Source organism: Megascapheus bottae, chromosome 5 (assembly GCF_031878675.1).
Source record: "Megascapheus bottae isolate mThoBot1 chromosome 5, mThoBot2.hap1, whole genome shotgun sequence".
NCBI lineage: Eukaryota > Metazoa > Chordata > Mammalia > Rodentia > Geomyidae > Megascapheus > Megascapheus bottae.
Genome location: NC_143513.1, coordinates 981,275 through 1,006,131, shown reverse-complemented (window position 1 = coordinate 1,006,131; position 24,857 = coordinate 981,275). Strand labels below are relative to the sequence as shown.

At 49.1% G+C, this 24,857-nt stretch overlaps 2 protein-coding genes across 12 annotated transcripts in view; one reads left to right on the top strand and one right to left on the bottom strand.

The window, feature by feature from the left end:
- The window catches only part of Camk2b (calcium/calmodulin dependent protein kinase II beta), an 87,250-nt gene extending 79,416 nt beyond the window's left edge, over nucleotides 1-7,834 (top strand). For all 11 annotated transcript variants that reach the window (XM_090332491.1, XM_090332489.1, XM_090332490.1 and 8 more), the window contains 4 exons: nucleotides 4,573-4,648; nucleotides 4,735-4,829; nucleotides 5,050-5,283; nucleotides 5,637-7,834. In XM_090332491.1, coding sequence (XP_090188617.1) covers nucleotides 4,573-4,648; nucleotides 4,735-4,829; nucleotides 5,050-5,282 — 404 coding nt within the window. In that variant the 3' untranslated portion in view covers nucleotide 5,283; nucleotides 5,637-7,834. The remainder of the gene's footprint in view (nucleotides 1-4,572; nucleotides 4,649-4,734; nucleotides 4,830-5,049; nucleotides 5,284-5,636) is intronic.
- Nucleotides 7,835-9,690: 1,856 nt separating this feature from the next.
- On the bottom strand, nucleotides 9,691-24,041 carry Ykt6 (YKT6 vesicular SNARE protein). Its single transcript, XM_090332486.1, has 7 exons — nucleotides 23,763-24,041; nucleotides 19,970-20,052; nucleotides 17,073-17,173; nucleotides 15,888-15,992; nucleotides 15,554-15,619; nucleotides 12,455-12,556; nucleotides 9,691-11,522 (listed from the first exon to the last, which is right to left on the bottom strand). The coding sequence occupies exons 1-7, from the start codon at nucleotides 23,864-23,866 to the stop codon at nucleotides 11,487-11,489; spliced, it is 597 nt and encodes a 198-aa protein (XP_090188612.1). The 5' UTR covers nucleotides 23,867-24,041; the 3' UTR covers nucleotides 9,691-11,486.
- Nucleotides 24,042-24,857: the final 816 nt, after the last annotated feature.

Genomic DNA, 24,857 nt, shown 5'->3' with positions numbered 1-24,857 from the left:
GGAAGCACAGGCCTGGGGGTGGTGTCCGCATGCTCTCAGAGAACAGGTTGCCGGGCCAGGGGCCTGGCATGGCGGGGCAGTGGCTGGGTGAGTACTGGTGTGTGTGTGGGGGGGTGTCTAGGGTGGCTCACCCTATCTTGACTGGAAGCTAGGCCTGGGGGATATTGCAAGTGGCTATTGCAAGTGGGAGGGGCCTGAATGCAGAGGGGAGGGGACTGAGTGACCCACAGGCAGTAGTGGTCCTAGAGTAGGATTCGGTAGCCTGAAAGCCCAAAGGGTCATTGATCCCTACTGTGTGGCCTGGGGGTATTGGAGTATATATTCTGGGAAACATGCCCTCCTTCCCCCGCCCCCAACCCCAAAGCAGAGTAGGCCAGAGGTGAGGTGCTGAAGTGTAAGACAAGGTTCTAATTGATGATAGGGGGCAAGTTGGCAAGTGGACAGACATCAGAACTCATGAGGGAGACTCAGGGAGGTGGTCATGCAGCTAATAGGTACCAAGTGAAGCTTCTGGGAATATCAGAACCCCCATTTCTGTAGCATATCATGATTCCAGAGGCCTATTCCCGGAGCAACACCTGTCCTCTGGGTCTGTAGTAGGTGGATGCTCTAGGGCAGGGCCAGGGGTGCACAGAACGACCACATCACCCTAGGGCCACGGTGCAGGGTCTGTCTTGAGCCTGGCTAGAAGAGGTGGCACCGCAGGGAGGATGGGTTTGTGAAGGGGCACCTTGGAGAGGTGGGCAGAACTGAGAGCTGAGGGCAGAGACATTGAGCAGGCTTAAGAGGAAGACTTCTGACAGGTAGATTGTGGGTCCTCCTTCGTGGGAAGGGACCCCCTCAGCTGTCTCACTGTGTAATGGGCTCTGTCCCTCCCCCTCTGTCTCCCCCTCCCTGCACAGTGCTCCCTATAGCCAGGCCTCTTCCCTAATGGGGATTACTGTGATCCAGGCTGATCCCTGGGCAGCTGCTCTGCCTCTGGCAGCCTAGGGCTGAGAGGGTAGGGGGAGGGAGCTTTGTTGGAGGACAGCAGGGGATGCAGGGCGGGGGGTGGGGAGCTTGACAAGACTTCACTTGCTTGGGGCCTTCCTAGGGAACTCAGGTGGGAGTTGGGGATCCCCTATTTACCCTGAGCCTGGGAAAAGAAACCTTTCCCAGACCAAACCTTGGCCTCCATTTCAGTGTGCGGACAGCTTGTCCTCAGCGACAGGCTTTACCACCTGGGCATTCACTTCACTTTGTGCTCTTGATCCCTCCTCAGGGCTTGATGCCCGCTGGAGTCTGGACAGCAGCCATTCCGCAGGTCAGGAGGTGTCAGGCACCCTTCCCTTTCTATAATAGAATGGTTGGCTCCCACAATGAACTCTTTCTATAGAATGGAGATTGGGTCCCACAATGGACTTGGTTTCCCCAACTCCAGTAGTCACCAGACTCGTTAGCATTTCCTCCTCCATCTTCTTACCCAGACCCTCAGCCCAAACAAAACAGCCTTTTTCCTGAAAACAGGTGACATAGGTAGCTGCCATCTCAAATGGCAGCCCCTCCCCACAATGCAATTTCCTTCTCCCTTGTTTATGCAGCTAAAATATAAAACCGCTTATCCTTCCACCCAGCTGCTACCTCTTCTCTGCCCATGAGGTTGCCTGTCAGGTTACTGACATTAAAACTCCTTTACCTTTGTATGTGACCAAGCGTCCTACTGATTTTCTTGGGGAAGTCTTTCACCTCTGGCTTCCTGTTTACTTAATCTTTACCCCTCACATCAACTCCCACTTTTAATGTTTTAATGATTTGGAAACAATGATCTCATTAAAGGGAAAGTTCCACGTATCCAGATGTATGGTAGCTGTAGAATCAAAGCATGCTGAAATTAAAACAACAACAACAAAACGAATTCAGTTGCAGCCTCTTAGGCTTGGAGCTGAGGTTCTCCAGTGGAAGAAGCAGCAAACATCAGGAGTGCCTAGGGCTGTGGAGGGTATGAAAGGGAACCCCAGTGGGGCTGGGCAAAGAGCTGGCTGTAGGTTTAGAGCTATCACACCTGAAGCTTAGAGCTCCCTCCAGAAAGGACAAGAAAAGGGGATGAGTAATCAGAGGGGGTGAGATTGATTGATTATGTTGTATGCACGTGTGGGGATGTGACTCCCTCTTTGATCATGAATGTATGTTAATGTTAAAAGAAATAAAAGTGTCAGGCCTGGATAGCTCACACCTGTAATCCTAGCGATTCCGGAGTCTGAAATCTGATGATCTCTGAAGCCAGTCCACGGCAGGAAAGTAATTAACCATGAAAACAGCCAGGAGTGGAGCTGTGGCTAGAGTGGTAAAGTGTTAACCTTAAGCACAAAAGCTCAGAGACAGTGACCAGGCCCTGAGCTCAAGCCCCAGGACTGGCCAAAAAATAAAAATGAGAAAGGGGGCAGTGAGGTGTTAACGTTTCACAGCTGGGAAGGGTAGGTTGCAGTGTCAGAGGCTGCCTTGGAGTCCAGAAAGTAAGGACAGGAGTAGCCATTCCTCTTCCAGAACCAAGCACACAGACCAGGGACCCATACTAGGGATTTGAAGCTCACAGAGACCAGCTGTTTAGAGCTGACCATGCAGATCACACTATCACACAATCTAGATGCAAGCTTATGTTCACACGAGTGTACACACACACACACACACACAAGCATGTGTCCAAACAACACACCAGTAGGGGGATCCACATACTGTGTCCACAAATAGGCTTATATGCATATTCATGTTCTCAGTTGTGTGGGTACTTGCACATGCATGCATATGTGCTTATATAATTGTGTGAACACCTTGCACTCTCACATAAGGACACGTGTGTGCATGCACAAGCACACATGTATGCCTAGGATACACAGGACCCCAGAGCCAGTACAGCTCACATATGTGAGGCCAACACAGATGCCTTGGCACACATGTGGCCAGTTCTCACTACCACATAGTGGCTGTGGCCTCAGACCCCTCTGGAAGTGGTAGGCTGAGCCCCAGAGGACATATGGGCTGGAAATGTGAGATGCAGCCCCACCACATATACTCTGCTTCCATGTTTTTGTTTGTCCGTGTCCGTGTCCGTGTGTGCGCGCGCGCGTGCGCACACACACACATTTCAGTACCCGGGCTTGATTGAACTCAAGACCTTGCTCAAGCTAAGCAAGAGCTCTACCACTTGAGCCATTCCCTATCCCTTTTGTTCTCACTTTGTTCTCGAGACAGTGTCTTGCCTATGCCTAGGATGCTCTCAAACTTTGTATCCTCCTGTGTCTGCCATCAAGTGGCTGGGATTGAGGGAGTTTAGCACTGTGCTTGGCCCTAAAATTTCTGTTCATTTATTTAGGTGCTCAGGACTTCACACTCTTGCTTAGCTTTTTCACTCACAACTGCCCCCCTCCCAGTTGAGCAACACTTCCAGTTCTAGCTTTTGGCTGCTTAATTGAGATAAGAGTCTGGAGATAAGAGTCTAGACTGGCTTCAAACCTTGATCCTCTGATCTCAGCCTCTGAATAGCTAAGATTATAGGCATGAACCACTGGTGATGCCCAGTTGTAAGTTTTGTTGGGGGCGTGAAAATTTTTTGTATCATAAAGATGATGTACAAAGGGTTACAGTTACACAAACCAGGTAAAAAGTACATTTCTTTGTGGGTAATGTCACCCCTTCCCTTGCTCCAAGCTGTAAGTTGTTTTGTAATTATATTGTAATCAAAGCAGTAAGAGGGCTTCCAGCAAGTGCCCGGGAGGCCAGCACTCAGAGCCTTGGGCCTGGGGTTTGCAGGACAGTTGGGTGCAAGAATCTGCTGAGATAGTACATGGTCCAGGACTGCAAGCAGGTACAGAGATGTGGAATGGGATAGCCAGAGACTGTATATTGTTTACCTACAGCAGAACCTCCTAAGCGATCTTGCTCTTGAGTCTTTCCTCAAAAGCCCAGTCTCTTTCCAGAGCCTGCTGACTGCTCTTCTATGACTGTTGCCAGCCTTGGTGACCCCCGTGGATGCAGGAGGGGTACCATGGGCTGAGTTATGGGAAGGTTTTATTTTTTCCCTTCCTGCATTTTCTGTATACTTTGTAGTATGTATGGAGTATTTCTGCCTTTAAAAACATTTTCTCTGGGGCTGGGAGTTAGGCCTAGTGGTGGAGTGCTTGCCTAGCATGCATGAAGACTTGGGTTCGATTCTTCAGTACCACATCCATAGAAAAAAGCTGGAAGTGGTGCTGAGGCTCAAGGGGTAGAGCTCTAGCCTTGAGAAAACCCAAGGACAATGCTCAGGCCCTGAGCCCAAGCCCAGGACTGGCAAAAACAAAACAAAACAAAACAAAAAACACTTTCTCTAAGAACAAAGGCAGATGCTGTTGCACTTGGAAAGTCATTGGTGGTGATGGGGACAGTTTGGGCACAGGTATCGGGGCCTGGGAAGGGGGGCCGGTTCCAGGACCAGGTGGGATGTGCTGTGTGGAGATGCCTACAGATCTGGCCTGACCTTGCCCCTGGGCTCTCTGGAGGGCCGTCCCAGAGGGCACAAGCCAGTGCCCACTTGTCACCCAGGCTATCTTCTTGCAGCCCGGAAGCAAGAAATCATCAAGACCACAGAACAGCTCATTGAGGCTGTCAACAACGGGGACTTCGAGGCCTACGCGTGAGTCTCAGGGGCCTAGGGCTCGGGTGGGTGTGTGGGCTGTGGAGGACAGAGGATGCCCCCTCACTTGGGTTCCCACCCCCCAGGAAAATCTGTGACCCAGGCCTGACTTCATTTGAGCCTGAAGCTCTGGGCAACCTGGTCGAAGGAATGGACTTCCACAGATTCTACTTTGAGAACCGTGAGTGAGGAAGCTGGGGGTAGACTTGAGGAGGTGCCTGGTCGGGAGAGCCCCCTCGCCCCTCAGTCAGGGCTGGGGCTGGGGCTGGGCCAAACATAGCACCAAGCATCTCCCCAAGGAGGGCCGAGGTGTGGAGAGGGTGGGGGCACGGCAGTAGTTGTTGTGGAGAACACCTGAATGGGGGGCGGGGTGCCCAGTGCCAAGCTCCGACCATCTGCAGTGCTGGCGAAGAACAGCAAACCGATCCACACGACCATCCTGAACCCACACGTGCACGTCATCGGTGAGGACGCGGCCTGCATCGCCTACATCCGCCTCACGCAGTACATCGACGGGCAGGGCCGGCCCCGGACCAGCCAGTCTGAAGAGACACGCGTGTGGCACCGCCGGGATGGCAAGTGGCAGAACGTGCATTTCCACTGCTCGGGTGCGCCTGTAGCCCCCCTGCAGTGAGGTGAGTGGCCCGGAACTGTAGCCGGCTGGTCTAGGGGGCACCCAGAGCAGTGGGGGCCCCTTAGGTCCCTTCCTTAGATTCACCACATAGACTAGAGCTTGGTTAGCCAGAGGTGTGGGGAGCCCAGCCCCTCTCATTAGAACTGTTGGCCTCTGAGGCAAGAAGGCCCAGCTGGTAGGTTCAGGGCCCAAAGTCCAAGCAGCAGTTGGGTCTGGGACCTGAGCCTTTCCTAGTGGGCCCTTTGCTGGACATAACCTTGTTCCCTCCCTGTGGGGCCACTTGGCAGATGGCCAAGCCTTAGGGGCTCCCCAGGGGGTGGCATGCTGAGGAAGGTGACCTCACCCTCGTTTCAGAGCTGCGCCTGGTTTCGCCGGACAGAGTTGGTGTTTGGAGCCTCGCTGCCCTTGGGCGCACGGCCTGCCTGTCGCATGTTTGTGTCTGCCTCATCCCCTCCCCTGGTGCCTGTGTCTGCAGAAAAACAAGACCAGATGTGATTCGTTTTTAAAAATGACGACGACCACACACACACACACACACACACACACACACACACACACACACACACACAAAATTGACATGGGATGAAATGGAAAAAAAAACACTAAAGAAAGGAAAAGCTGTAAAAACAAAAAAATCTGGCATTTGTGGGGCCACCCCCCCCCAAGCTCCACGTGTGTCCATTGCTCTCCTGGCTTTGGGGGACCCTGGGGCATCAAGGTACCCACCAGGCCCCCACTTGCGTGCTGAACGGTGTTAGTCTGTAGGTTTCGCACTCACCCCACACCTCAGGCGTCTGCATCCTCCTGCCAACGCATGGGCCCCGCGTGTGCTCACCTGGCTGTCGTGGCATCAGGTGTCTTGGGGAGGGATGTGGGGCTGCCTCCTTTCCTGCTAGTTGTGCCTGAGAGCCGCTGCTGTTCCTGCTTTCCCTCCCTTCCCTCATCCCGTGAAGGGCTGGGTGTGGGCTCGCCGTCTGTGAACCCACCATCTAGCATGGACTGCCTGGGAAAGGGCAGAAAATGGCCTGTCCCCCTTTCCCCCGAAGGCCATCAGAAAAGCCCTCAAGCACCGCGAGTTCCAGTTTGGTCCTTTGGGAGTTAAGGTATGGAGGTGCACAACTTGTCTCCAGGCCTTGTGCCTGGCAAGAGCCGGCTGAGAGGACATTTGTCTGCAGCTCTAACTGGCACAGCCATGGAGAGGGAACCGGGCTAGAGGCTGGCCTCCTTCGTGATTGGGGTGCCTGTCCCTTCTCTGCCAGCTAGCAGCAAGCAATGTGGCCCTCACCCTGTCCTGGCAGCTCCACTCCCTGTGTGGATGGGATCAGCGTCTACCGAGGTCTGGGGGCCTCCAGTGCCCAATGGCTGCAGGGAGCAGGCCAGGCTGTGTTTGCCTGAAGAGCTTGGGGTCTGAGTCTTGAGACATGGCTGAGTGATGCAGCAAGTGGTAAAGATGGGGCAGAAGGCAGGATGCTGTGCTTCTGGGAAGAAGCAAGGGTCTGTGTGGGCATCTGCTGGAGTTGGAGCATTCAAAACTTGGGCCTGGAGGTAGAAGCTGTGGTGGGAGCCAGCCAGGGACACATGGAAGAACAAGGATGTTTGGGGCTACAGTGTGTAAAGCCCTTCCAGGCAGGTTAAGAACACGGCCTAGAGAAAAGGACGGCTGAGGCAGAGCTGTGGGTCTAGGGCCTAAACCCCAGTAGGAAGAGAGGGTTGGATTTGAACATTACGCTGCCTCGAGGGAATGGGTGGTGCTCCAGGCATGGGCTACCTGGGCTTGCTGTGAGTGGTTTTGGCCTCTCTCGATGGCACCTCGGGAAGGCGGGGCTGTCCCCAGTGCCACTGAATAGGGGAGGTGAGGCTGAAACGGAGTTGGGTGGGGGCCGCCAAGAACGGTAGTTGCAGGTGTTCGGGGGCCTCCACTCTAGTGTTGCCCACTTGCAATTCACGTTTTCAACAAGGATTTTCTTTATCCTTCCCCTCAAATCAAGCCAAGGGAGGGGTATAGAGTGGGAAACAGGACACAGGATCCTAAACTCCCCATGGACATTCAGCGTGGACACCACCTTTTGTCCACACTGTGCCCGGGACAACTGTCCCTATCCATGGACACAGGGTAAACATCTGCCAGGCTCCGCACGAGTGGCTCCAGGCCACTGGACAGCGGCCAGGCTTGCCACAGATAGTATGTGGCTCCATGGCTGGCCACCCTGGCGTCCTGGGACCTCCTTCTCCCCTCTCCCACTCACCTTGTTAAATCCACAGAGCTGCCTGTCTGGGATAATTCGTTCTTTTTGGTTTTGTTTTTGTTCTTTGTTTTTTCCTGGGGGATAATTCTTTTGCATGACCCTCTCTTAAGAGCAGGCCATTCCTGCTCTGCTAGCTAGGTGTTCACGGGTGGAGCGTTGGCCTGGCCAGCACTGTGGTACTGGTGGCCTTCTCTTCTCTCTTTTTGCTGAGTTTCATTGTCTTTTCTTTCTGAGCCTTGTAGTTGTACAAAAATTATTTTGTTCTGTCTCGGGAAACTGCAAATAAAAGAAAAACAGGACAAACTGCTTTCGATGCAGCTGGGTGCTTCCTGCTGGGCCCTTTCCCCACAATACAGAGCCAGGCCCACCCCACTGCAGACCTGACTCCACCCAACTCTTGATAGGGAGTGTGTGTGGGGGGGTGATATAGGGGCCTTGATGCCTTTAGGGTGCCCACCAGCTCACCCCACTCCTTCATATTGTCCTCTCAGGTTTTCTGGACCCCAGTCTGTCTACCCCAGATGCTAGAACCAAAATTGCCTCTAGCCCTAACACCATGACCTGCACAGTCATGGTGTTCAATAGGCAATGAGGCCCTTCTAGGCAGGAGGAAGTCCCAGGCCCGGGGCTCTTTTTTCTCTATCCCTCCTATTTGACACACGTTGGCAGTTCTGGACATGAGGACATGTGCCCAGAACCACTGGGCCCTGTTCCCATGCATTATGCAGATAGACATACCAGTGCCAATACTGGTGAGGCAGTCACTGCAGAGTGAAGAGGCTTATTTTGCCCAGAGGCCATCACCTACAGCCCAGATCTGAGATCTTAGATGGGGGACACAAGGACCCCAAGAGAAGCCTGTGGGCTGGCTCCAGACCAAGTACAGGAAAACCCACTTCCTTGTAATTTCTGTCAGACCTGTCTGGCAGCTTTGCCCAAATGTCTCTTGGCTGTAACTGTCCCTCACGCCCTAGGGCACAAGCCTCTGAGGGCCTCCTCCAGTATACTAGCCACAGCCTGAATCCTTAAAATCTCCCTTCAGTCTGGATGAGTACCATTTCCATAGCCACCTGCTCATTCACCCAGGGTCCTGCTACTGTTGTCTGACATGTACACTGTCTTCTGGGACAGAAGTTTGAACCCCAAACATGCCTATCCTTTAGGTCCAATTAGCTTGTAACAAGATAGATGTCCTTACAGCTCAGTCCTGATAACTAGGAGGAGCAAGGCCCATGGAATCTGACGAATTGGCCCAAGTTCCCAGCTGCCTCCTCTATCTTGAGCCTCTGGTTCTAGACACCTTTGCTCTGTGAGGAAAGCCTCCATGTTAGCTTTGTGGTCCCCAAGGGCTACATCAGGCAGGTGTTCTTAGGTACATAGGCGAGCAGGAGGTAGATTCCCAAGAGCCAGTGCAAAGAATCTAGGCCAGTGCCCACAAGGGCAGCAGTGACAGGCTCTGTATCTAGGACTCTCTATCCCCTATCAGCTGTAATCAGAGGAGCTTTTCCAGGCCAGACCTCCCCCAAGAAAGCTGCCTGCTACAGATCCTGAACCTCCTGCATGCATTATTCCTGAGACCTTTTTGCAGAGGCTTACAAGTCCTGGTGGAGCTTTAGGGCAGCACTAGGCAGGGCTAGCCAACCCTACATGAGGTTTTTGTTTGCTTGCTTTTCAGGCATAAGGGACACCAAGAAGTAGTCAGTCACTTTTACAGTACTTGGAGAAAGCTCCCCATGCCACCCCAAGAAGGCTCAGGTTACCCTGAGTGTTGCTAGGGATCCAAGTTATTCCTCACGTGAGGAAAAGCTGGAATACTGGTTCCAGGACTGCCTCCAGTAGATAAGGGGTATCCAGCTACAAGAATCACAAGTACAGGCAGAAAGCAAGGCCTAGTCGGTCAGGAAGGCATTTTGAGATAGGGAGCCCCGGGACCAGGTTGCAAACCTAGACAACAGGACAGAGATGATAGGGCTGCTCAAGGGTGCCCTCACCCGGGAACTAGCAGAAAGAACAGAGCTCTTGCTAGAAAAGTCTGAAGAAAGGTTAAGGTACTGGGCTTGAAGCTGCTGCTGCCAGGTGGCATCAGCTGCTGCTGCCAGGTGGCATCTGAGCTTTTCTACAGGGACTGGACTTGGGAGGGAACAAAGCACAGGACCACACTGGAATTTCAAAGATGACTTTATCAACAGTTATCCTCTCAAAAAGAACAGAAATTAGGCAGCAGTTACTAAAATATTCTTGCCAAATGATTTAACATAAAAATACGACAGACAACAGGGAAATGCAGGGCCATCCATCCATTACAGGACCTGAGTCAGCCCCAGGGACTCCTGCCTGCTGAGGAAGGGCAGGTGGATGTGGGTGAACATAATGGTCTTCTTCCCCCAAACTCACACCTCCATCCCTCCCAGTCTACTCCATGGCAGCCAGCCAGCCATCCCACGATTCCTTCTTCAGGGTCCAGACCCACTTCACTCATCTTAGGTACCAACAATAATCAGGCTCAGTTTGTAGCCTTCAGGACGCCCTGGAGTGGGAATGTATGGCAGTAGGCAAACAATGTGAGCTGGTCACTCCAGAAGGCCCTAAAGCCTTTTGGCCTGCAGCTCCTAGAGCAGCATCATAAACTAACCAGGGATGGAGACCTCAGTACTGACAGAAGACCCCCTCTCCCATGCAATCCCTGCTCACAAGGGAGTGCTTAGGAGTATGGCAAGCTAAGGACAGGGCTCCTGAGGATCAGAGCACACCAGTTCAAAACTCATAGATGGTAACGTTCCAGCAGGAGTTTCTGGGGAGAATCTCAGGGGTGCATGCTGAGTACAGAGGGCATGAAGAGGCAATTTGGGACCCCAGACCATCCTGAGTCTGTCTTTTGGGCTGTTTCTGCTTGGTTCCAGAGCTAGGCCCTCAGGGATGTGCCTGTGGGTCCTGCTGGGACAGGCACCAACTTAGACCAGTCTGTCAAGCCCCCCATGGCAGCCTCTTAATGAGTAAGGGGCTTATAGGTCAGTGCTGACCACCACAGGTGGGCACTGGTAGTCTTGGGTTGCTGCACCTATTCCTAAAGCACATGGCAAGGACTTGCCTGGGGCTTGGCAAGACAGTCTTGAGGCCAGAGGCAAATTAAAACCTGTCTGGGGATGACAGCACCCACTATTGGTTAAAGTCCAGGCAGATGTGTTTCCATGTTGGGTAGCTGAGGGCACCTGTGTCTGAAGATGGACACTCCCAGCTGACCTTCCAAACATCAGAGCAGCCCCTTCTCCTGGGAAGAATCCCTAGTCTGCTGGCTGGAACAAACACAGTCCACCCAATCCCACCCATGCCAGCTCCTTCCAAACATACCCACGTTTCCTGTGGAACTAGATGGAAGGTGCTGTAGGACAGGCCCTGCCCATCCTAGCAGATAGGCAAGCTAAGGAGGTTTGGACTTTGTGTGAACCACTGGCCTACCACAAAGCTCTGGCCTCTGGGGTGGAATGCCCAATCCCCACAGGGACACACGGAGACTTTTCCAAAGGTTCAAACTCTGCCCACCCTAACCCTGTCACCAGTGACCCCGCCCCCACCCCATTGTTAATATAGTTAATGCACAAGTGAAATCCCAAGACGTACCAAGGATCAAGAAAGCACTGGCTTTCACAGAGCTCCCACAGAGCTTTGGGAGCTGGCCGAGAACAAGCCCTTCAGCATCCACAGGAGCCACTCAGAGTTTACGGTTTCATTTTCCCCCAAATACACCTTGTCAGGCTTCAGATTCTTCCCAAATGTCACAACCAGACACATGAACTTGAGCATACCCCACCCTTCCACCACCCATAGGTTCCTCTTGGGACTTCAAAACAAAAATGTCCAGTCTGCCCTGCTCCAGGTCTTCCAGAGCGTCTCTTCTTCTTTGGGGGCTGCAGTTCTGATGAGAGTGAGTGACGATCAGTGCAGGCCTCTCTGGGCTGCGTCACATGATTGCACAGCATGAGTTTTGTTTCCGGGCCTTGAAAGAAACAAAGAGGGGCTGAAGGGGGCTGGAGGGTGGAAGGTGTCCCAGCTTGGGCAGGTGGTGGGAAACAGAGCTCCACCAGAGGCAGCTGGACAGAGAAACTAGAACCAGGAGAGAGGGAAGGAAAAGAGACAGGGGACAAGCCTGAAGGCTTTGAAGGCTTCCATTGTTAGTCTGGCTTCCTTAATCCCACCGGACTAATGGTATGAGAAAATGGATAAAGTGCTGCTTTACAAGCAAAGAAGCAATAATGCAATCTGGACTGACTGAACCTCTGAATGTGCTCTGCTGTGATCCTTCCGCGATGAAGGTCTTCCAGTGAAGTACGAGCTCCCTGCTCATATCTTTTGTGGTAACAAATGGCTTGCTCTCTGGTCTCAGGATATCCTCCTAACCCCACCTGGCATCTCTCAACAATGAGTAACACGAAGTAAATGTACACACACAGATAAGCCAAAAGCAGCCATTCACACTGGGACATATAAGCACTACCTGGAGAGAATCAGACAGTCAGCTGGTACCATCCTGCCAATGCAACGGAGTTCAGCTCAAGGGAACACACTAGAGGGCTAAGAACCTCTTCAAAGAGGTGAGCTGCTGTCATCTTAAGGACTTACACATGATTTTTTAGCCAGCAGAGATCAAGGGCAAACCCTGGTAATGAGAACTGGAAGTAACATGGGGGAGGGGGGTGGGTTATGGGCTCCCAAATCAGCCAGGCATAGCCACAGAGCAAAGCAGAGAGAGCCTAAGAGAACCTGCCACTAATTGCCAGGGCTGGGGAGAGGGCCAGGGGTCCACTCCCCATGGAGTGGAATCCAGATCCACTCTGCCAAAGTTAACTGAGGACGATTCATCCCCAGTGGAGAGTACCAGCAGAAACAAGCTGCAAGGTGATGTCTGAAGGGCCAATGGCAACTACTCACAGTTTTATAGAAGGCTTTAGACTGTGTTCCCAGTACTTCTGATTTGGACACCAAGTCATCGAGCTTCTCTCCTCGCTCTAACAAAGACTCCATGGTGTTGTGCTGGACAAGAGAGAGGAGAACTATTTGTGCTATTCAGTTACTGACTTTACAAGAGCCCCTGTGGAAGAGTTCAGTGTCTGCTCTCTCAAGTTCCACTCCAACAGATGTCACACACACAAACATGTATGCCCCAACAGAGACTCCTGGTAAGCTTCTAGGAAAGCTCATGCACATTTATACTTTGTAGGTGACATACTTAGGCAGGAAGGGGTCTCTATGGGGGAAAAAAGCTGCATCGGACACTAAATGGCTGCACAGTGGAGCCTCTGGGTGCAACCTTAACTGGAAAGAGGGTCTTCGTAGATGTCACTAAGTAGCACAGATTAGGGTGGGCCCTAATACAATGACTGGTAGCATTCCAAGAGGAAATAGACATGGTGATATCCACAGGAAGAAGCCCTGTGATGATAGGAAGGAACCTGGAGCAATTCACCCCTAAACCAAGGAACAGTATGGACTGTTAGAGGCACTGCAAGTGAAGGGGCCTGGACCACTTTCTCTCTTACATGGTTCTGGGAAAGAACCAGTCCTGCCCACACCCTGACCTCCAACATTTGGCCTCCAAATGGAGCCAAATTCCAAACTGTTGTTTTGAGTCACCCAGTGGGTAATTGTTATCAGATCCAGGAAATTACCATAATGGGAAAGCTGTGCTGCCTGGTTCAGGAAACACAGAGAGGACTTGAGATGAGACAGATCCAAACTGAGCTGTGCTCCAACTGTGAACATACTGCACTGCCAAGCATACACCTTATTAACGACTATACTGATTGCATGTTGAAATGATAGTATTTGGATATTCTCAGATGAAAAATATTAAGTTTTCACTACTTTTCTAAGACTCCCACAAAATCAGAATTACACGATATACATATACAAAGTATTCTATTTCTACTGACTCATATACAGTATCTTCTGTTCCTGACACTACCTTGACAGAATATGCTCTACTGTCCTAAAGAGGCTACAAACTCTGCATTTAAGAAACTGTAATACTAGCCCATATTTGAAAGAATATAGTGAAGCCCTCAGAAGAGCCAGTGGCCTTGTTGTCAGGGCCATAAGGAAGTAGCAGCTCACTTCTCTTCCTAGCCACTGCTAGGTAGTTGTATACAAACAGGGAATGGTATCACATATGGAATTAGTAATAATGTTCTTTCTTCTTATACATAGTTGATCAACTCTTATTTTTTGCGGGAGGGAGCTTGAACTGGGCGCTATACCTGAGCTATACCTGGGCTATACCTGAGCTAAAATTTTTAGCTCAAGACTACTGTCCTACCCCTTGAGCCACAGCACCATTTCTGTTTTCTAGAGATTAACTGGAGATAAGAGTCTCACAAACTGTAGTGCCCGGCTGGCTTTGAACTGTAATCCTCAGATCTCAGCCTCCTGAGTAGCTAGGATTACAGGCGTGAACCACCACACCCGCCTTCAACTCTGGTTTTTAATATAAAAATGTTAGCTGGAGGAACTAGAAGTACAGTAAATGCCAGAAAGCTTGTCCAGCATGGATTACACCCTGGGTTCAAGTGTTAGTAACAAAAAAAGTTGATTGGATTAAAGTTAAACATTAATAACCCAGATTTTACAACTGTAGCTAGCACAAGGCTGGGTGAACACAGCTCATCTTCACTGGAGAGAGTAGACATCCCCAAGTTCTGTGGTTTTTACAGACTCAAATTCAAGCAGCACTAGGAAGAGACAGAACTTGGGTTGGAAAAAATGGAGAAGCATCATCTCAGTGGTCAGAATGTTCAACAGGTTTCAAAACAGAGATGCTTCAAATTTTTGACATCTTTTATTCCAAATCTGAATTATTTAGAATACAGTCAAAGAGCCACATCTGAAGTCCCTGGGCTGCCATTTGTTTATGAATCGTTCTATGTAGCTCAGGCTGGCTTTAAACTTTGACCTTCCTGCCTTAGCCTCCTGAATACTGGGCCTGGGTTGATTTTATAAAATGCAGGTCCTCAAGCTCCTCCCCCAGGACATGCTGATGCTTATTAAAACTGTGCCAGTGTTGACAACAAAACTTTCTATCAGTACTGAGTTTTCTTCCAGGCTTCATGTCCAATCATTCATTCATCATCTGCTGAATACCAACGTAAGCTAAAATTGTACAGAGCGCAGGAATAGAAAAATAACCCCTGGTGCTTATATGCTGGTCAAAGAGACGTGTATACAAGCTGTGCCAACACAGTGCCATTCAGAAAGACCTGAGCATGGGGTATTGCCTAGAAGCTGAACAGAAATAGGTGTAAAGAAGAAAAGCCAGCATGTGCTAGGGCATGTCACTTTATCCTGCAGCAGATTTGAGAGACAGGGAAGGATTTTTTTTTCTTCCCAGTCCTAGGGCTTAAACTCTGGGGCTGGGTACTCTCCTAGAACACTTTTTGCTCAAGGCTAACTGTCTACCACTTGAGCCATAGCGCCACTTCTGGCTTTTTCTGAGTATGCGGTACCAAGGAATTGAACCCAAGGCTTCATGCATGCTAGGTGAGCACCCTACCACTAGGCCATGCTCTGGACCCTAGGGAAGGATTTTATAGAGATGTGATAGGTCAGTAACTACTGACTTATGGAAGTCAGGAAGTGAGGGAACCAATCTGAGATAAGGAAAACAGAAAACTGCTCACATTCCACATGTGTGCAAAAAAGTTTTAAGGATAATTCAAATAAACATGCAGATTCCATCTCATCTAAAATAGGCCCTGTTGCAGAACATACGGAGTATATTGCGCTTTAGTCTACTTCCTCTGACCAGAATGCTACGAGGGGAGGGCTACCCTGGCTTCCAGCGTGGTCCCCTCTAAACAATGGGTGCTGTGAATCAGGGCACATACAAGAAGAAGAAGGGATAGTCTGACAAAGGTAGAGAAGTGGCAATGACCATGTCCTCAAGAGGGACATGGTTACCATGACTCAGCACATGCGGGGCAGTGGCATAACCTTCTGCTCCTCATTTTAGGGTTTCCCCTCTATCTTCCTGCTTACCAAAATGATTTTGGTCTCATCTAGTTCAGCTTGCACTTTACTCATGGGGTCAGCTTCTCGAGGGTTCTAGGAAGAAGAACCAAAATAAGAAAAAGTTAGGACTGCACTTGTTACCTAGAGACAAATTCAAACAAGGAAGCTTAACTTTCACACCAAAGAGAAATGAAGAGCCCACCTATACCTTGGATTCCCAAGGTATAATCATATCTGAATGTGATTCTCTGTGTTTTTCAAACGGAAGGTTCAAGAGAGAAGTTATCAGACCTGAACGATCACCACAATGGCCCGTTCAGGATCCTAAGAATTCTGGGCCACATGGTTTCTTTAACCCTACCTGGTATCTACTAAGGTGAGCATCCAGGGCGGCGTACTGGATTGTAGCAGGAGATCCTCCTGGCCAGTCTATCCTGTCGACCTGCTTGGAGAATTCATCTAACACCTGCAAGAAAAAGGGTACTCAAAAAGTCTCTTACCCCATTCATCAGCATCCTTAGCAGCCAAAACGAGGCACCAGAGCCCAGGATGGAAGAGGACATTTAACTGCAAGAGGATCATCTAGGTTAAAGCCTTTCTAAGTATTATCACTAAAACATAACCTAAATAGTTGAGGCATCAAAAGTCAAATACAGCTAAGTGTGGTGGCTCATGCCTATAAATAATCCTAGCTATCTGGGTGGCTGAAACTGAGAGATCACAGTTCCAGGCCATCTTAGGCAAAAAAAAAATTTTATCCATGGAAGCAGCTGACTGTGAGTGGTATGTGTCTGCCATCCTAGCTAGTCTAAGAAGGGCAAAATAGGAGAACCACAATCAGACAGGGACCCGGGCAAAAAGCAAGACCTTATCTTAAAAATAAGGAAGGACTAAACACATGGCTCAGCAATACAATGCCTTGTAGCCCAAGGCCCTGAGTTTAAACCCACTCCTGAAAAAAAGGGGGGGGGTGGAGATTAAAAAAAAAAAAACCTCACCTAGAGAATAGCAAGGTATATGCATTGAAAATGACAGACCTGCAGAAGAAACAGCACTGGCCCTCTTAATTTCCTAAGCTATTCTTCCAAAGTGAATTAGGTTCTCTTAAGCAATCATCACGCTTCATACGCCTGGACATGTTTTAGTGCTAAGAGGGAATACCATCTTCAAGTTTATAATTAACACCACACAAAGAAAGACTGCCCAGGTGCTGAGTTCCATGGAGCAACTGACCTACATCAGGGAAAGGCACCAGAGTAACTGCAGGAGCAACATGGGAACGTGCAGTATGCTCCACAGAAGCAGGGAGAGGGAGACAAGAGCCGTGAGGATGCAAGGCACACTGGCCCTGTTCCACAAGAGAGGGCAGGGACATGTATCATGTGGGGGAACCTGTCAGGGATGACAAATTTTGTTCTGGTTTGGAGCAAGGGGCAATGACTGAAAACATATGGCTCTTTGGTCCATTACCCCTTGTGTATCAGGTACTGCCCACACCATGGTCCTGACACATCACCCTATTTCTGCTTAGGTAAACCACACTTACCTTCTCCAGTAATGTAAAGGCCACCCTAGAGGGGTATTCACTGTCAGCAATGACCACACCTGCAAGACTGTCATTTCGAACGTAGACATGGCACAGATACTCTAGGGAGACAAGAGATTACATATGTGGACAATAATAGGAGGATTTCACACTGTTTTTAATCCCCAAATCAAAGCACCACAATACTGACTCCCACTGAGTCAAATGAACCTATTCTGAAGTTACTCTGGCACTCAACTGCTAGGGTGAAGTCTGTGCAGAGTGGTCCAGCACCCACTTAGGACCTGTAAGTGCCCAGAGGCTTTATGTGCAAAGCTGAAATGAGCTAAGAGGGATGAGAAAACAAATCCTAAGAACATTACTTGGTCAAGTCAGGACTGTCTATGTCTTGGCAATTCAAAACTCACTGAAGGCTCTGTGCTGCTCCCAACTGAGGGAACCCCACACAAAACAAGCAGATTCTATTTTCTTTCTTTCTTTTTCTTTTTTTTTTTTGCCAGTCCTGGGCCTTGGGCTCAAGGCCTGAGCACTGTCCTTGGGCTTTCTCAAGGCTAGAGCTCTACCACTTGAGCCACAGCATCACTTCTGGCTTTTCTTTTTTCCTTCTTTCTATGTATGTGATACCAAGAAATCAAACCCAGGCCTTCGTGCATGCAAGCACTCTACCACTAGGCCAAACTCCCAGCTTCAGATTCTATTTTTTTAAGAAACCTTTTCAGTCCCAAACAGGAAATTACCTCCCAAGGTCTCAGTCTCCCTTATTACAGTCACCGGGATGGACCTGCTCCAGTCTGTGGTATGTGACTGGGGGAACTATCTAGAAAAACATTAGTGACTGCTGGCAGAGAGCTCAGCATGAATGCACTGGTATGGTTGATACAGGGCTTCTGCAAAAGTCACAATCCACAGATTTGTTCATTTCTATCACTCTGAAAGAATTCACAGATGACAGTTCACCATACCCCAAGAAGAGAAACGTAAGGATCACAACTTACGAATAAGAACCTTCTTGTCCTTAAGGATCTGACCCAGAAGATTCCAATGCTAAATAACAGGAAAACCAATGCTGATAAGATTATAAGCTGTTGCTATCTGAAAAGTCAGAGATCAGTAAGAATGATCTGCCAGAAGAGAAATCAAGTACCTAATTTTGTATATGTTCCCAAACATAGAGCCAAAGTGCACACATTCCACAGAAACTGAGAAGCTGTTCAGTGTTTCAGCATTGTTTTTAAGTAATAAAGTTAGGAAAGAGTCTGATAGAGAACTGAAAAAGAACACTAAACTGTCTGTGACTAGGTTTCACTTCTGTGATATTCTCAGTACAAGGAATCCCATGTGGAGAATATGTATTCAACACTGCTCATGGCATAACTGATCTTTATATTACCACTTCAGTAACTCTACATCAAATCAACTCTACATCAGTGCATGCATGAGTAAAATAACTTTTGTTTCTGTATGAAAACTTACATGAACTCTGAATTATGAAAGTGAAAAGAGTTTCCAGATTCCTTTAGTTAAAAAAAAACACAATAAACAAAAACCAAAGGAGCTCATAATACAATATGACCTCAAGATTATTAGGCAGCCAGGCAGCTCAGGACTTTTAAATCATAGCTACCTGGGGGGCAGAGACATTAAGAGTCTAAAAAGACTCCCTGGCCAAAAAAAATGTGTGACTCCATCTTAACCAATGTCTGGGTGAGGAGCAAATCCCTGTTAATCCAGCTACCCAGGAAACACAATGGCTGGACACCACGGGCCACACCCTCATCCCTAATGACATGGGGAAGCACAAGTAGAACTGAAGGTCCAAGCCAGCCAGGCCATATTGTCAGACCCTACATCAAAAATAACTCAAGTGTTAGAGTGGCCTTCTTAGAACACTTGCCTAGCAGGTACAAGGCGGTGAGTCCAATCTCTAGTACCCCTTCCCAGAAATAAAGAATAAACAGGAGAGAGAGAGAGACAAAGAGAGACAAAGACAGAGGCAGACAGACACAGAGAGAGAGGAGCCAGGAGTTTGTCCTAGAATTGCTTGCTAGCATGTACAAAGACCCAGGTTCAATTCCTTGGTACCACATACACAGATAAAAATCCAGGAGTGGTGCTGTGGCGCAAGTGGTAGAGCTCTGGCCTTGAGAAGGCTCAAGGACAATGCTCAGCCCCTGAGTTCAAGCTACAGGACTGGCAAAACAAACAAACAAACAAACAAAGATTACTAGCAGGAAATCTTTTTAAATGTAAAATTTCAATAAGGTGATCTGGGGGGGGTCATTGTTTCATAAGTCAGGAAATAAGTTCATTTCTTTTTGGGCAATATCACCCTTTCCTTTGCTCTCTTTCAATTTCCCCCTCCCACCTAGGAGGAAATCATTTTTGAGAGGAATGAAGCTCTAGAGGATAAAGGGAAAGCTGTTTATTATTCCAAAAGAACTAGACCCTTAGACTTTTCAGCCTCTTAGTTAAGATCCAGTGGAGAATTAAAACCTAACCTTAAGTGAGCTCATGCTTTAGATATAGTTTCAACCAGCAACCTTAAAGTTCAACATGGAGGGCCAGGACTAGTGGTAGAGTGCTTGCCAAGCATGCACGAAGCCCTAGGCTCCATTCCTTGGTACCACACATACAGAAAAGGTCAGATGTAGTGCTGTGGCTCAAGAGGTAGAGAGATAGCCTTGAGCTGAAGAACTTATGGACAACCCAGGCACAGAGTTCAAGCCTCATTACCGACAAAAAAAAAAGTTCAACATGGAGTAAAAGGAGGAAAGAGAGAACACACTCTCAGGAGTGGCTCTTAGTAGTTCTTTCTCTCTGTGGCATTGAGAAAGTGAGAGCTGCATGAGGTGTGCCAGCCAGACTAGCACCCACTTAGAAAGCATGAGTCCCCTTACCTTGTTCTTTGACAGAAGCTCTGCTGCCTTTTGCTGAGCGTTCCACGATCAGTTGACTTGTGAAGGTCATGAATTCCTGAACACTAAGAAACACAACATTTACTTATTACTTTCTTCCTATCACTTTGTCCTTTACCGCCGAGCTTCTAATGTATGTTAAACATACATTGCTTCAGAGATATATTCCTTTTCCTTCCAACCTTAGTAATAAGCAATAAATACTCTGTAAATAAACACACGTACTAAAACAACTCCTCCTCCCCCCTTCAAGTTTCATCTGTTTGCTACCTAATTTATCAAAACAACAGACTTCTAGATTTCTGGGACATTTTCTTCAGACTATAGTCAGTTGCTAGAAAGGCATACAACCAGTTGCTGCTGTAGCCACTGGACTGCCCTAGCAATGCCACCCAACTTCCCAATAAGTGCTACCTCAGGACTGTTGGAGCCCTGGGTACTCTAGAAGAAATGAAGGAAATGGCTAAGCCAAGACTGAGAAGGAAAAGGTTTGTCATAGGCCCCAAATGGAGATCTACTAGAACAGATCTGTCACAGAAGATGATTCAGCCAGAGGAATAGGTGCTAAGAAGGAGCCTCTGAGGACACAACATAAAGACAAGGCCAAAGCCAACAGAACAAGATCCTTAACTGGGAATCCAAGAAGGATGCTTGCAGAGTCACACAGTCTGAAGACCTGACTGAGATCACAGCTTTTACTAGATGTCAGGGTAATTACTGTGCTCTGCCTTATTAGTAAAATCAGAATTGGTGTGACAGTTAAATGAATGAAAATGTGCTGGCAGTGCAGCTCAGTGGTAGCTTGCTTGCCTACTAAGCTTTGAGATCCTGGATTCAATAACAGTACTGTCCCACCTCCATGAAAGCGGTATCAAAACAAGGAAGACTTTGCTTAAGAGTAGGACTACAGACAAAAGGAAGAATTGTATTAATCTGGGAGCCTGTCTATAAGGCTGGGGGGAGGGGAAGCTAGAAAACTATTTACAAGTTTTAGGCTTGGGGTCTTTGTTAAGAAAATGGAAGAGAAAGGAAAAGTAAAAAGCCAGACCCGGGTTGGGTTTTATAGAGTCTGAATGAAGAGACAGGGTGATTTGAGTTTAGTATGTGTGTGTGTGGGAGAAGGGGTTAAGACTGAAGACACAAGCAGAGAATAGGGTAAGTGTTCCCTTTCCCAACATCTCAAGCTTTTTTAATATTCAAATATCTCTACGTCTGTCTTGCCTACAGTTCTGTCTTCCAACCCCTTTAACTCTTTCCTGGCTTCTCAGCTCCACCCCAGAGTGTTACAGGCTAGGCCCACAATGGAAAGTTTATAGCCAGGCTCAGGTGGGATTGTCCTGTCTGTGTCAAATACATCCATGCACACCTAGGGTGATAAGGTGGGAGTCAATCCTTCATATTCCAACTTTAGATACATAAACAGACTGGGCCAAGAGGGGAGAGGCAAGGCCTTCAGTCTGGTAATCATGGAGCATGAAAGAAGGAAACAAGGAGGGCGCATGAGAAAACGGGCTCAGCCAGAACAAGTACTGTTTTAAAAGACACTACCAGAGATGTCCCTTTAGTGTTGACATCATTAAGTCATCCAGACTAGTGTAGTTATACCAGAGAAGGGAGGTGCAAATGCTACAGTGCAATCTTCCGTCTTAAACAGAAAGGAAAAAGAAGAGCCAAGTTGGCACCAACAGTTCCATCAGAGAAGAGCAATAAGGGAGCAGAGAACACAGTAAGCCCTCAGTTTCAAGAACTTCAAGGAGCTAAAAGATGATGTAACAATTCCTCTACTGAGTAAACACCACAGAAAACTTAAGCAGGTCTTAAAGAGATATTTATATACTCATCTTCTAGCAGCATTTTCCATAATAGGCAAGATGTGGAAGCAACTCAAGTATCCAATGGCAGATGGATGGTAAACAAAATGCATGTGTACTTAAGATTATACATTACTCAGTCTTAAAAAGGAAATTCTCAAAACAAAGGAAATTTTAACACAGGAGACATGGATAAACCTATGCTAAGTAAAAGAGGCCAAGAGATCTTAGAATAGCCAAAAATTGAAAACAGAAAGAATGTATTTCTAAGGACTAGGGAAATTAAGAACAGGAAGTTGGAGTTTAATGGATACATTTCAGTTATATGAAAAGTTACGAAGATGGGCAATGCTAACATACATCATTAGTGAGCTGTACACTTCAAAATGGGTAAGATCTCTCTCTCTCTCTTTCTCTCTCTCTCTCACACACACACACACAAAAGAAAAAAACAAAAACAGAAAGCTTGAATAATTAATAATTTAAAAAAAAAAGGCCCCGGTGCCAGTGGTTCATGCCTGTAATCCTAGCTACTCAGGTAGATTGCAGTTCAAAGGCAGCCCAGGCAAGAAAGTCTGTGGACTCTCATCTCCAATTAACACCAGAAAACTGGAAATGGTGTTGTGGCTCACAGTGGTAGACTGTTAGCCTTGAGCAAATGAACTCAGGAACAGCACCCAGGCCCTGAATTCAAGTCCCATGACTGACTAAAACAAACACTGTTTTAGATCCAGCCAGCAAGCCCTGGTAAAGCATTCTCATGAAGAACAAAGCAGGTTATGGGCCGGGAGTTTGGCCTAGTGGTAAGAGTGCTTGCCTAGCATGCACGAAGACTGGGGTTCAATTCCTCAGTACTGTATACATAGAAAAAGCCAGAAGTGGTGCTGTGTGCTCAGGCCTTTAGTTCAAGCCCCAGGACTGGGGGGGGAGTACAAAGCAGGTTGGAGATATGGCTCAAGTTGTAGAGCACAAGCCTAGAAAGTCATGAGGCCCAGAGTTCAAAACCCAGTCCCATCAAAAGTAAATAAAATGTTGTACTAAAGTAACAAAAGTAGAATCCAAATGCCATATTCTAAGGCAAATGATTTCAAGGCAACTGATCATGTAGGGTTCTTCTCCTTTTGTGCACAACTCATTCTACCACCCTTCCGTGTGTGGGCTAGATCCATGGGTGGTGCTTTTAACACATACCTTCCTGCAAGTCAAGTGCCCTAGGAAGATTACAGGTCTACAGATCCAACACTTCCTTCCAAATCTTTTACTGGATAGACACCTTTCTCCTATACAAAGTCTGGATTTGAGCCTATAATTTGGAGGACAGTGACTTCACTCACAGAAGCACACACCAGAGCCAAGAATGTAGCCTAGTGGTAGAGGGCTTGCTTAGCATGCAAGAAGCCCTGGTTGGATTCCTTGGTACCACACACACAGAAAAGGCTGGAAGTGGTGCTGTGGCTCAAGGGTAGTGTTAGGGACAGTGTCCAGGCACTAAGTTCAAGCCCCAGTTCTGGCAAAAAGAAAAAAAGGGAGAAACAAAGCAATTACTTAAAATATATATATCAGTATTTCCTACTGACTTGAAATTCATGAAACAAAGATGGCTCTCACGACACAGTCACAGTGCTCTCTGGTCCGAATCCCTGAATCCCTGGATGTGAGATGCTGGTTTAACATATTCATTTCTGTGACTCAACCTACCCGTTTGGAACCTATGGGCGTGAACCTGGGGAATCTTCCTGGAGGAGGAGTTAGAAAAACACTGAACGAAATCTATATCCACGGGAACACTGGCGGGTGCCTGGTCTGTGCAGCCCCGTGCGGCCCCTCCCCGAGGAGGGAGCCGCGGCCAGCTTCTCCGGAGGGAATCGGCCCGAGGAGCTGCCGCCCCGGCCTCGCCCACCCCACCCGGGGCCTCGAGGATCTCCGACCCTCCGCCCCCGGCCGCGCCGCCCCCGCCCGCTCACCTGGACCTCTGGAAGAAGCTAAAGGAGGACACGTCGTAAGCGGCTTTGAGCAGAACCACCTTGGACTCGCCTTTATAAAAGACGCTCAGGCTGTACAGCTTCATGGCGTCGCTCCCCGGGCCACCGGCCCACAAAGCCGCGAGGCCGGCTCACAGAGAGCAGGGGGCCGCGCCCCTCCAAACCGCCGCCACCGCCCCCAAACCACCACACCACCGGCCGCGGGGACTGGGCCGGGCCGGCTCCTTCCTCTTGGCTCGGGGTCCACTTCCGGTTCCGGTCAGGGGCTGTCACTGCTGCCCGACAGAGGGCGGGGGCGACTGTACGCGTGTCAGGCCCCGGATGCGGGGAGACCGGAAGTACGTCGCAGTGAGGGGCGGGCCCCGTGCGTGTGAGCCCCGCCTGCTCCCGGCGTCCGAGGCAAGCCGGCCCCGCCCCGCCGCAGGTCGTAGTTGTTTTGTTGTTTGCCGCAGTGCGGCTCCCGCTCTTACTCTCCTCTCTCCGCCCTGCAGCCCCGTGGCGGCGTCACCCAGACTCGCCAGGCGTCCGCGTCAGCGCTCACGCCGCTCCTCGGCACCGTTCTCCACAGCCCCCTGGCTGGGCGTCCCCAAGCCCCGGGGTTCAAGGGCTGCTCCACGGATCCTCCCCTTTCACCGCGGGAGCCGCCGTGGGCAGCTCCCCACCCGGCGGCCTGCAGCCTCACCAGCCAGGCGCGTAGTCTAGCCCCGTCTGCCTGAGCCGACACGGGGCCCACAGGGGCAGGGAAGAGGCATTCAGGAAAAAGCCTTGGAACCCTTCGTTGTTCGGGTGGCATAGGTGTAATGGTAGCTGTTGTGAGGTTTCCCGCACTTTCTATGGGCTACTTCTTATAATCTTTACAAAGGCAGCATATATTATTTTTTGGTCGGTCGTGGTGCTTGAACTCCGGGCCTCCCTGAGCTCTTCAGTTTAAGGTTAGTGCTCTGCCACTTGAGCCACAGCACCACTTCTGGTTTTCTGGTAGTTATTTGGAAATAAGAGTATTACAGGAGTGAGCCACCAGCGACGGGCTAGGGAAATTTTGTTAACTAGCATCTTGTTACATACATAGAAACAGAG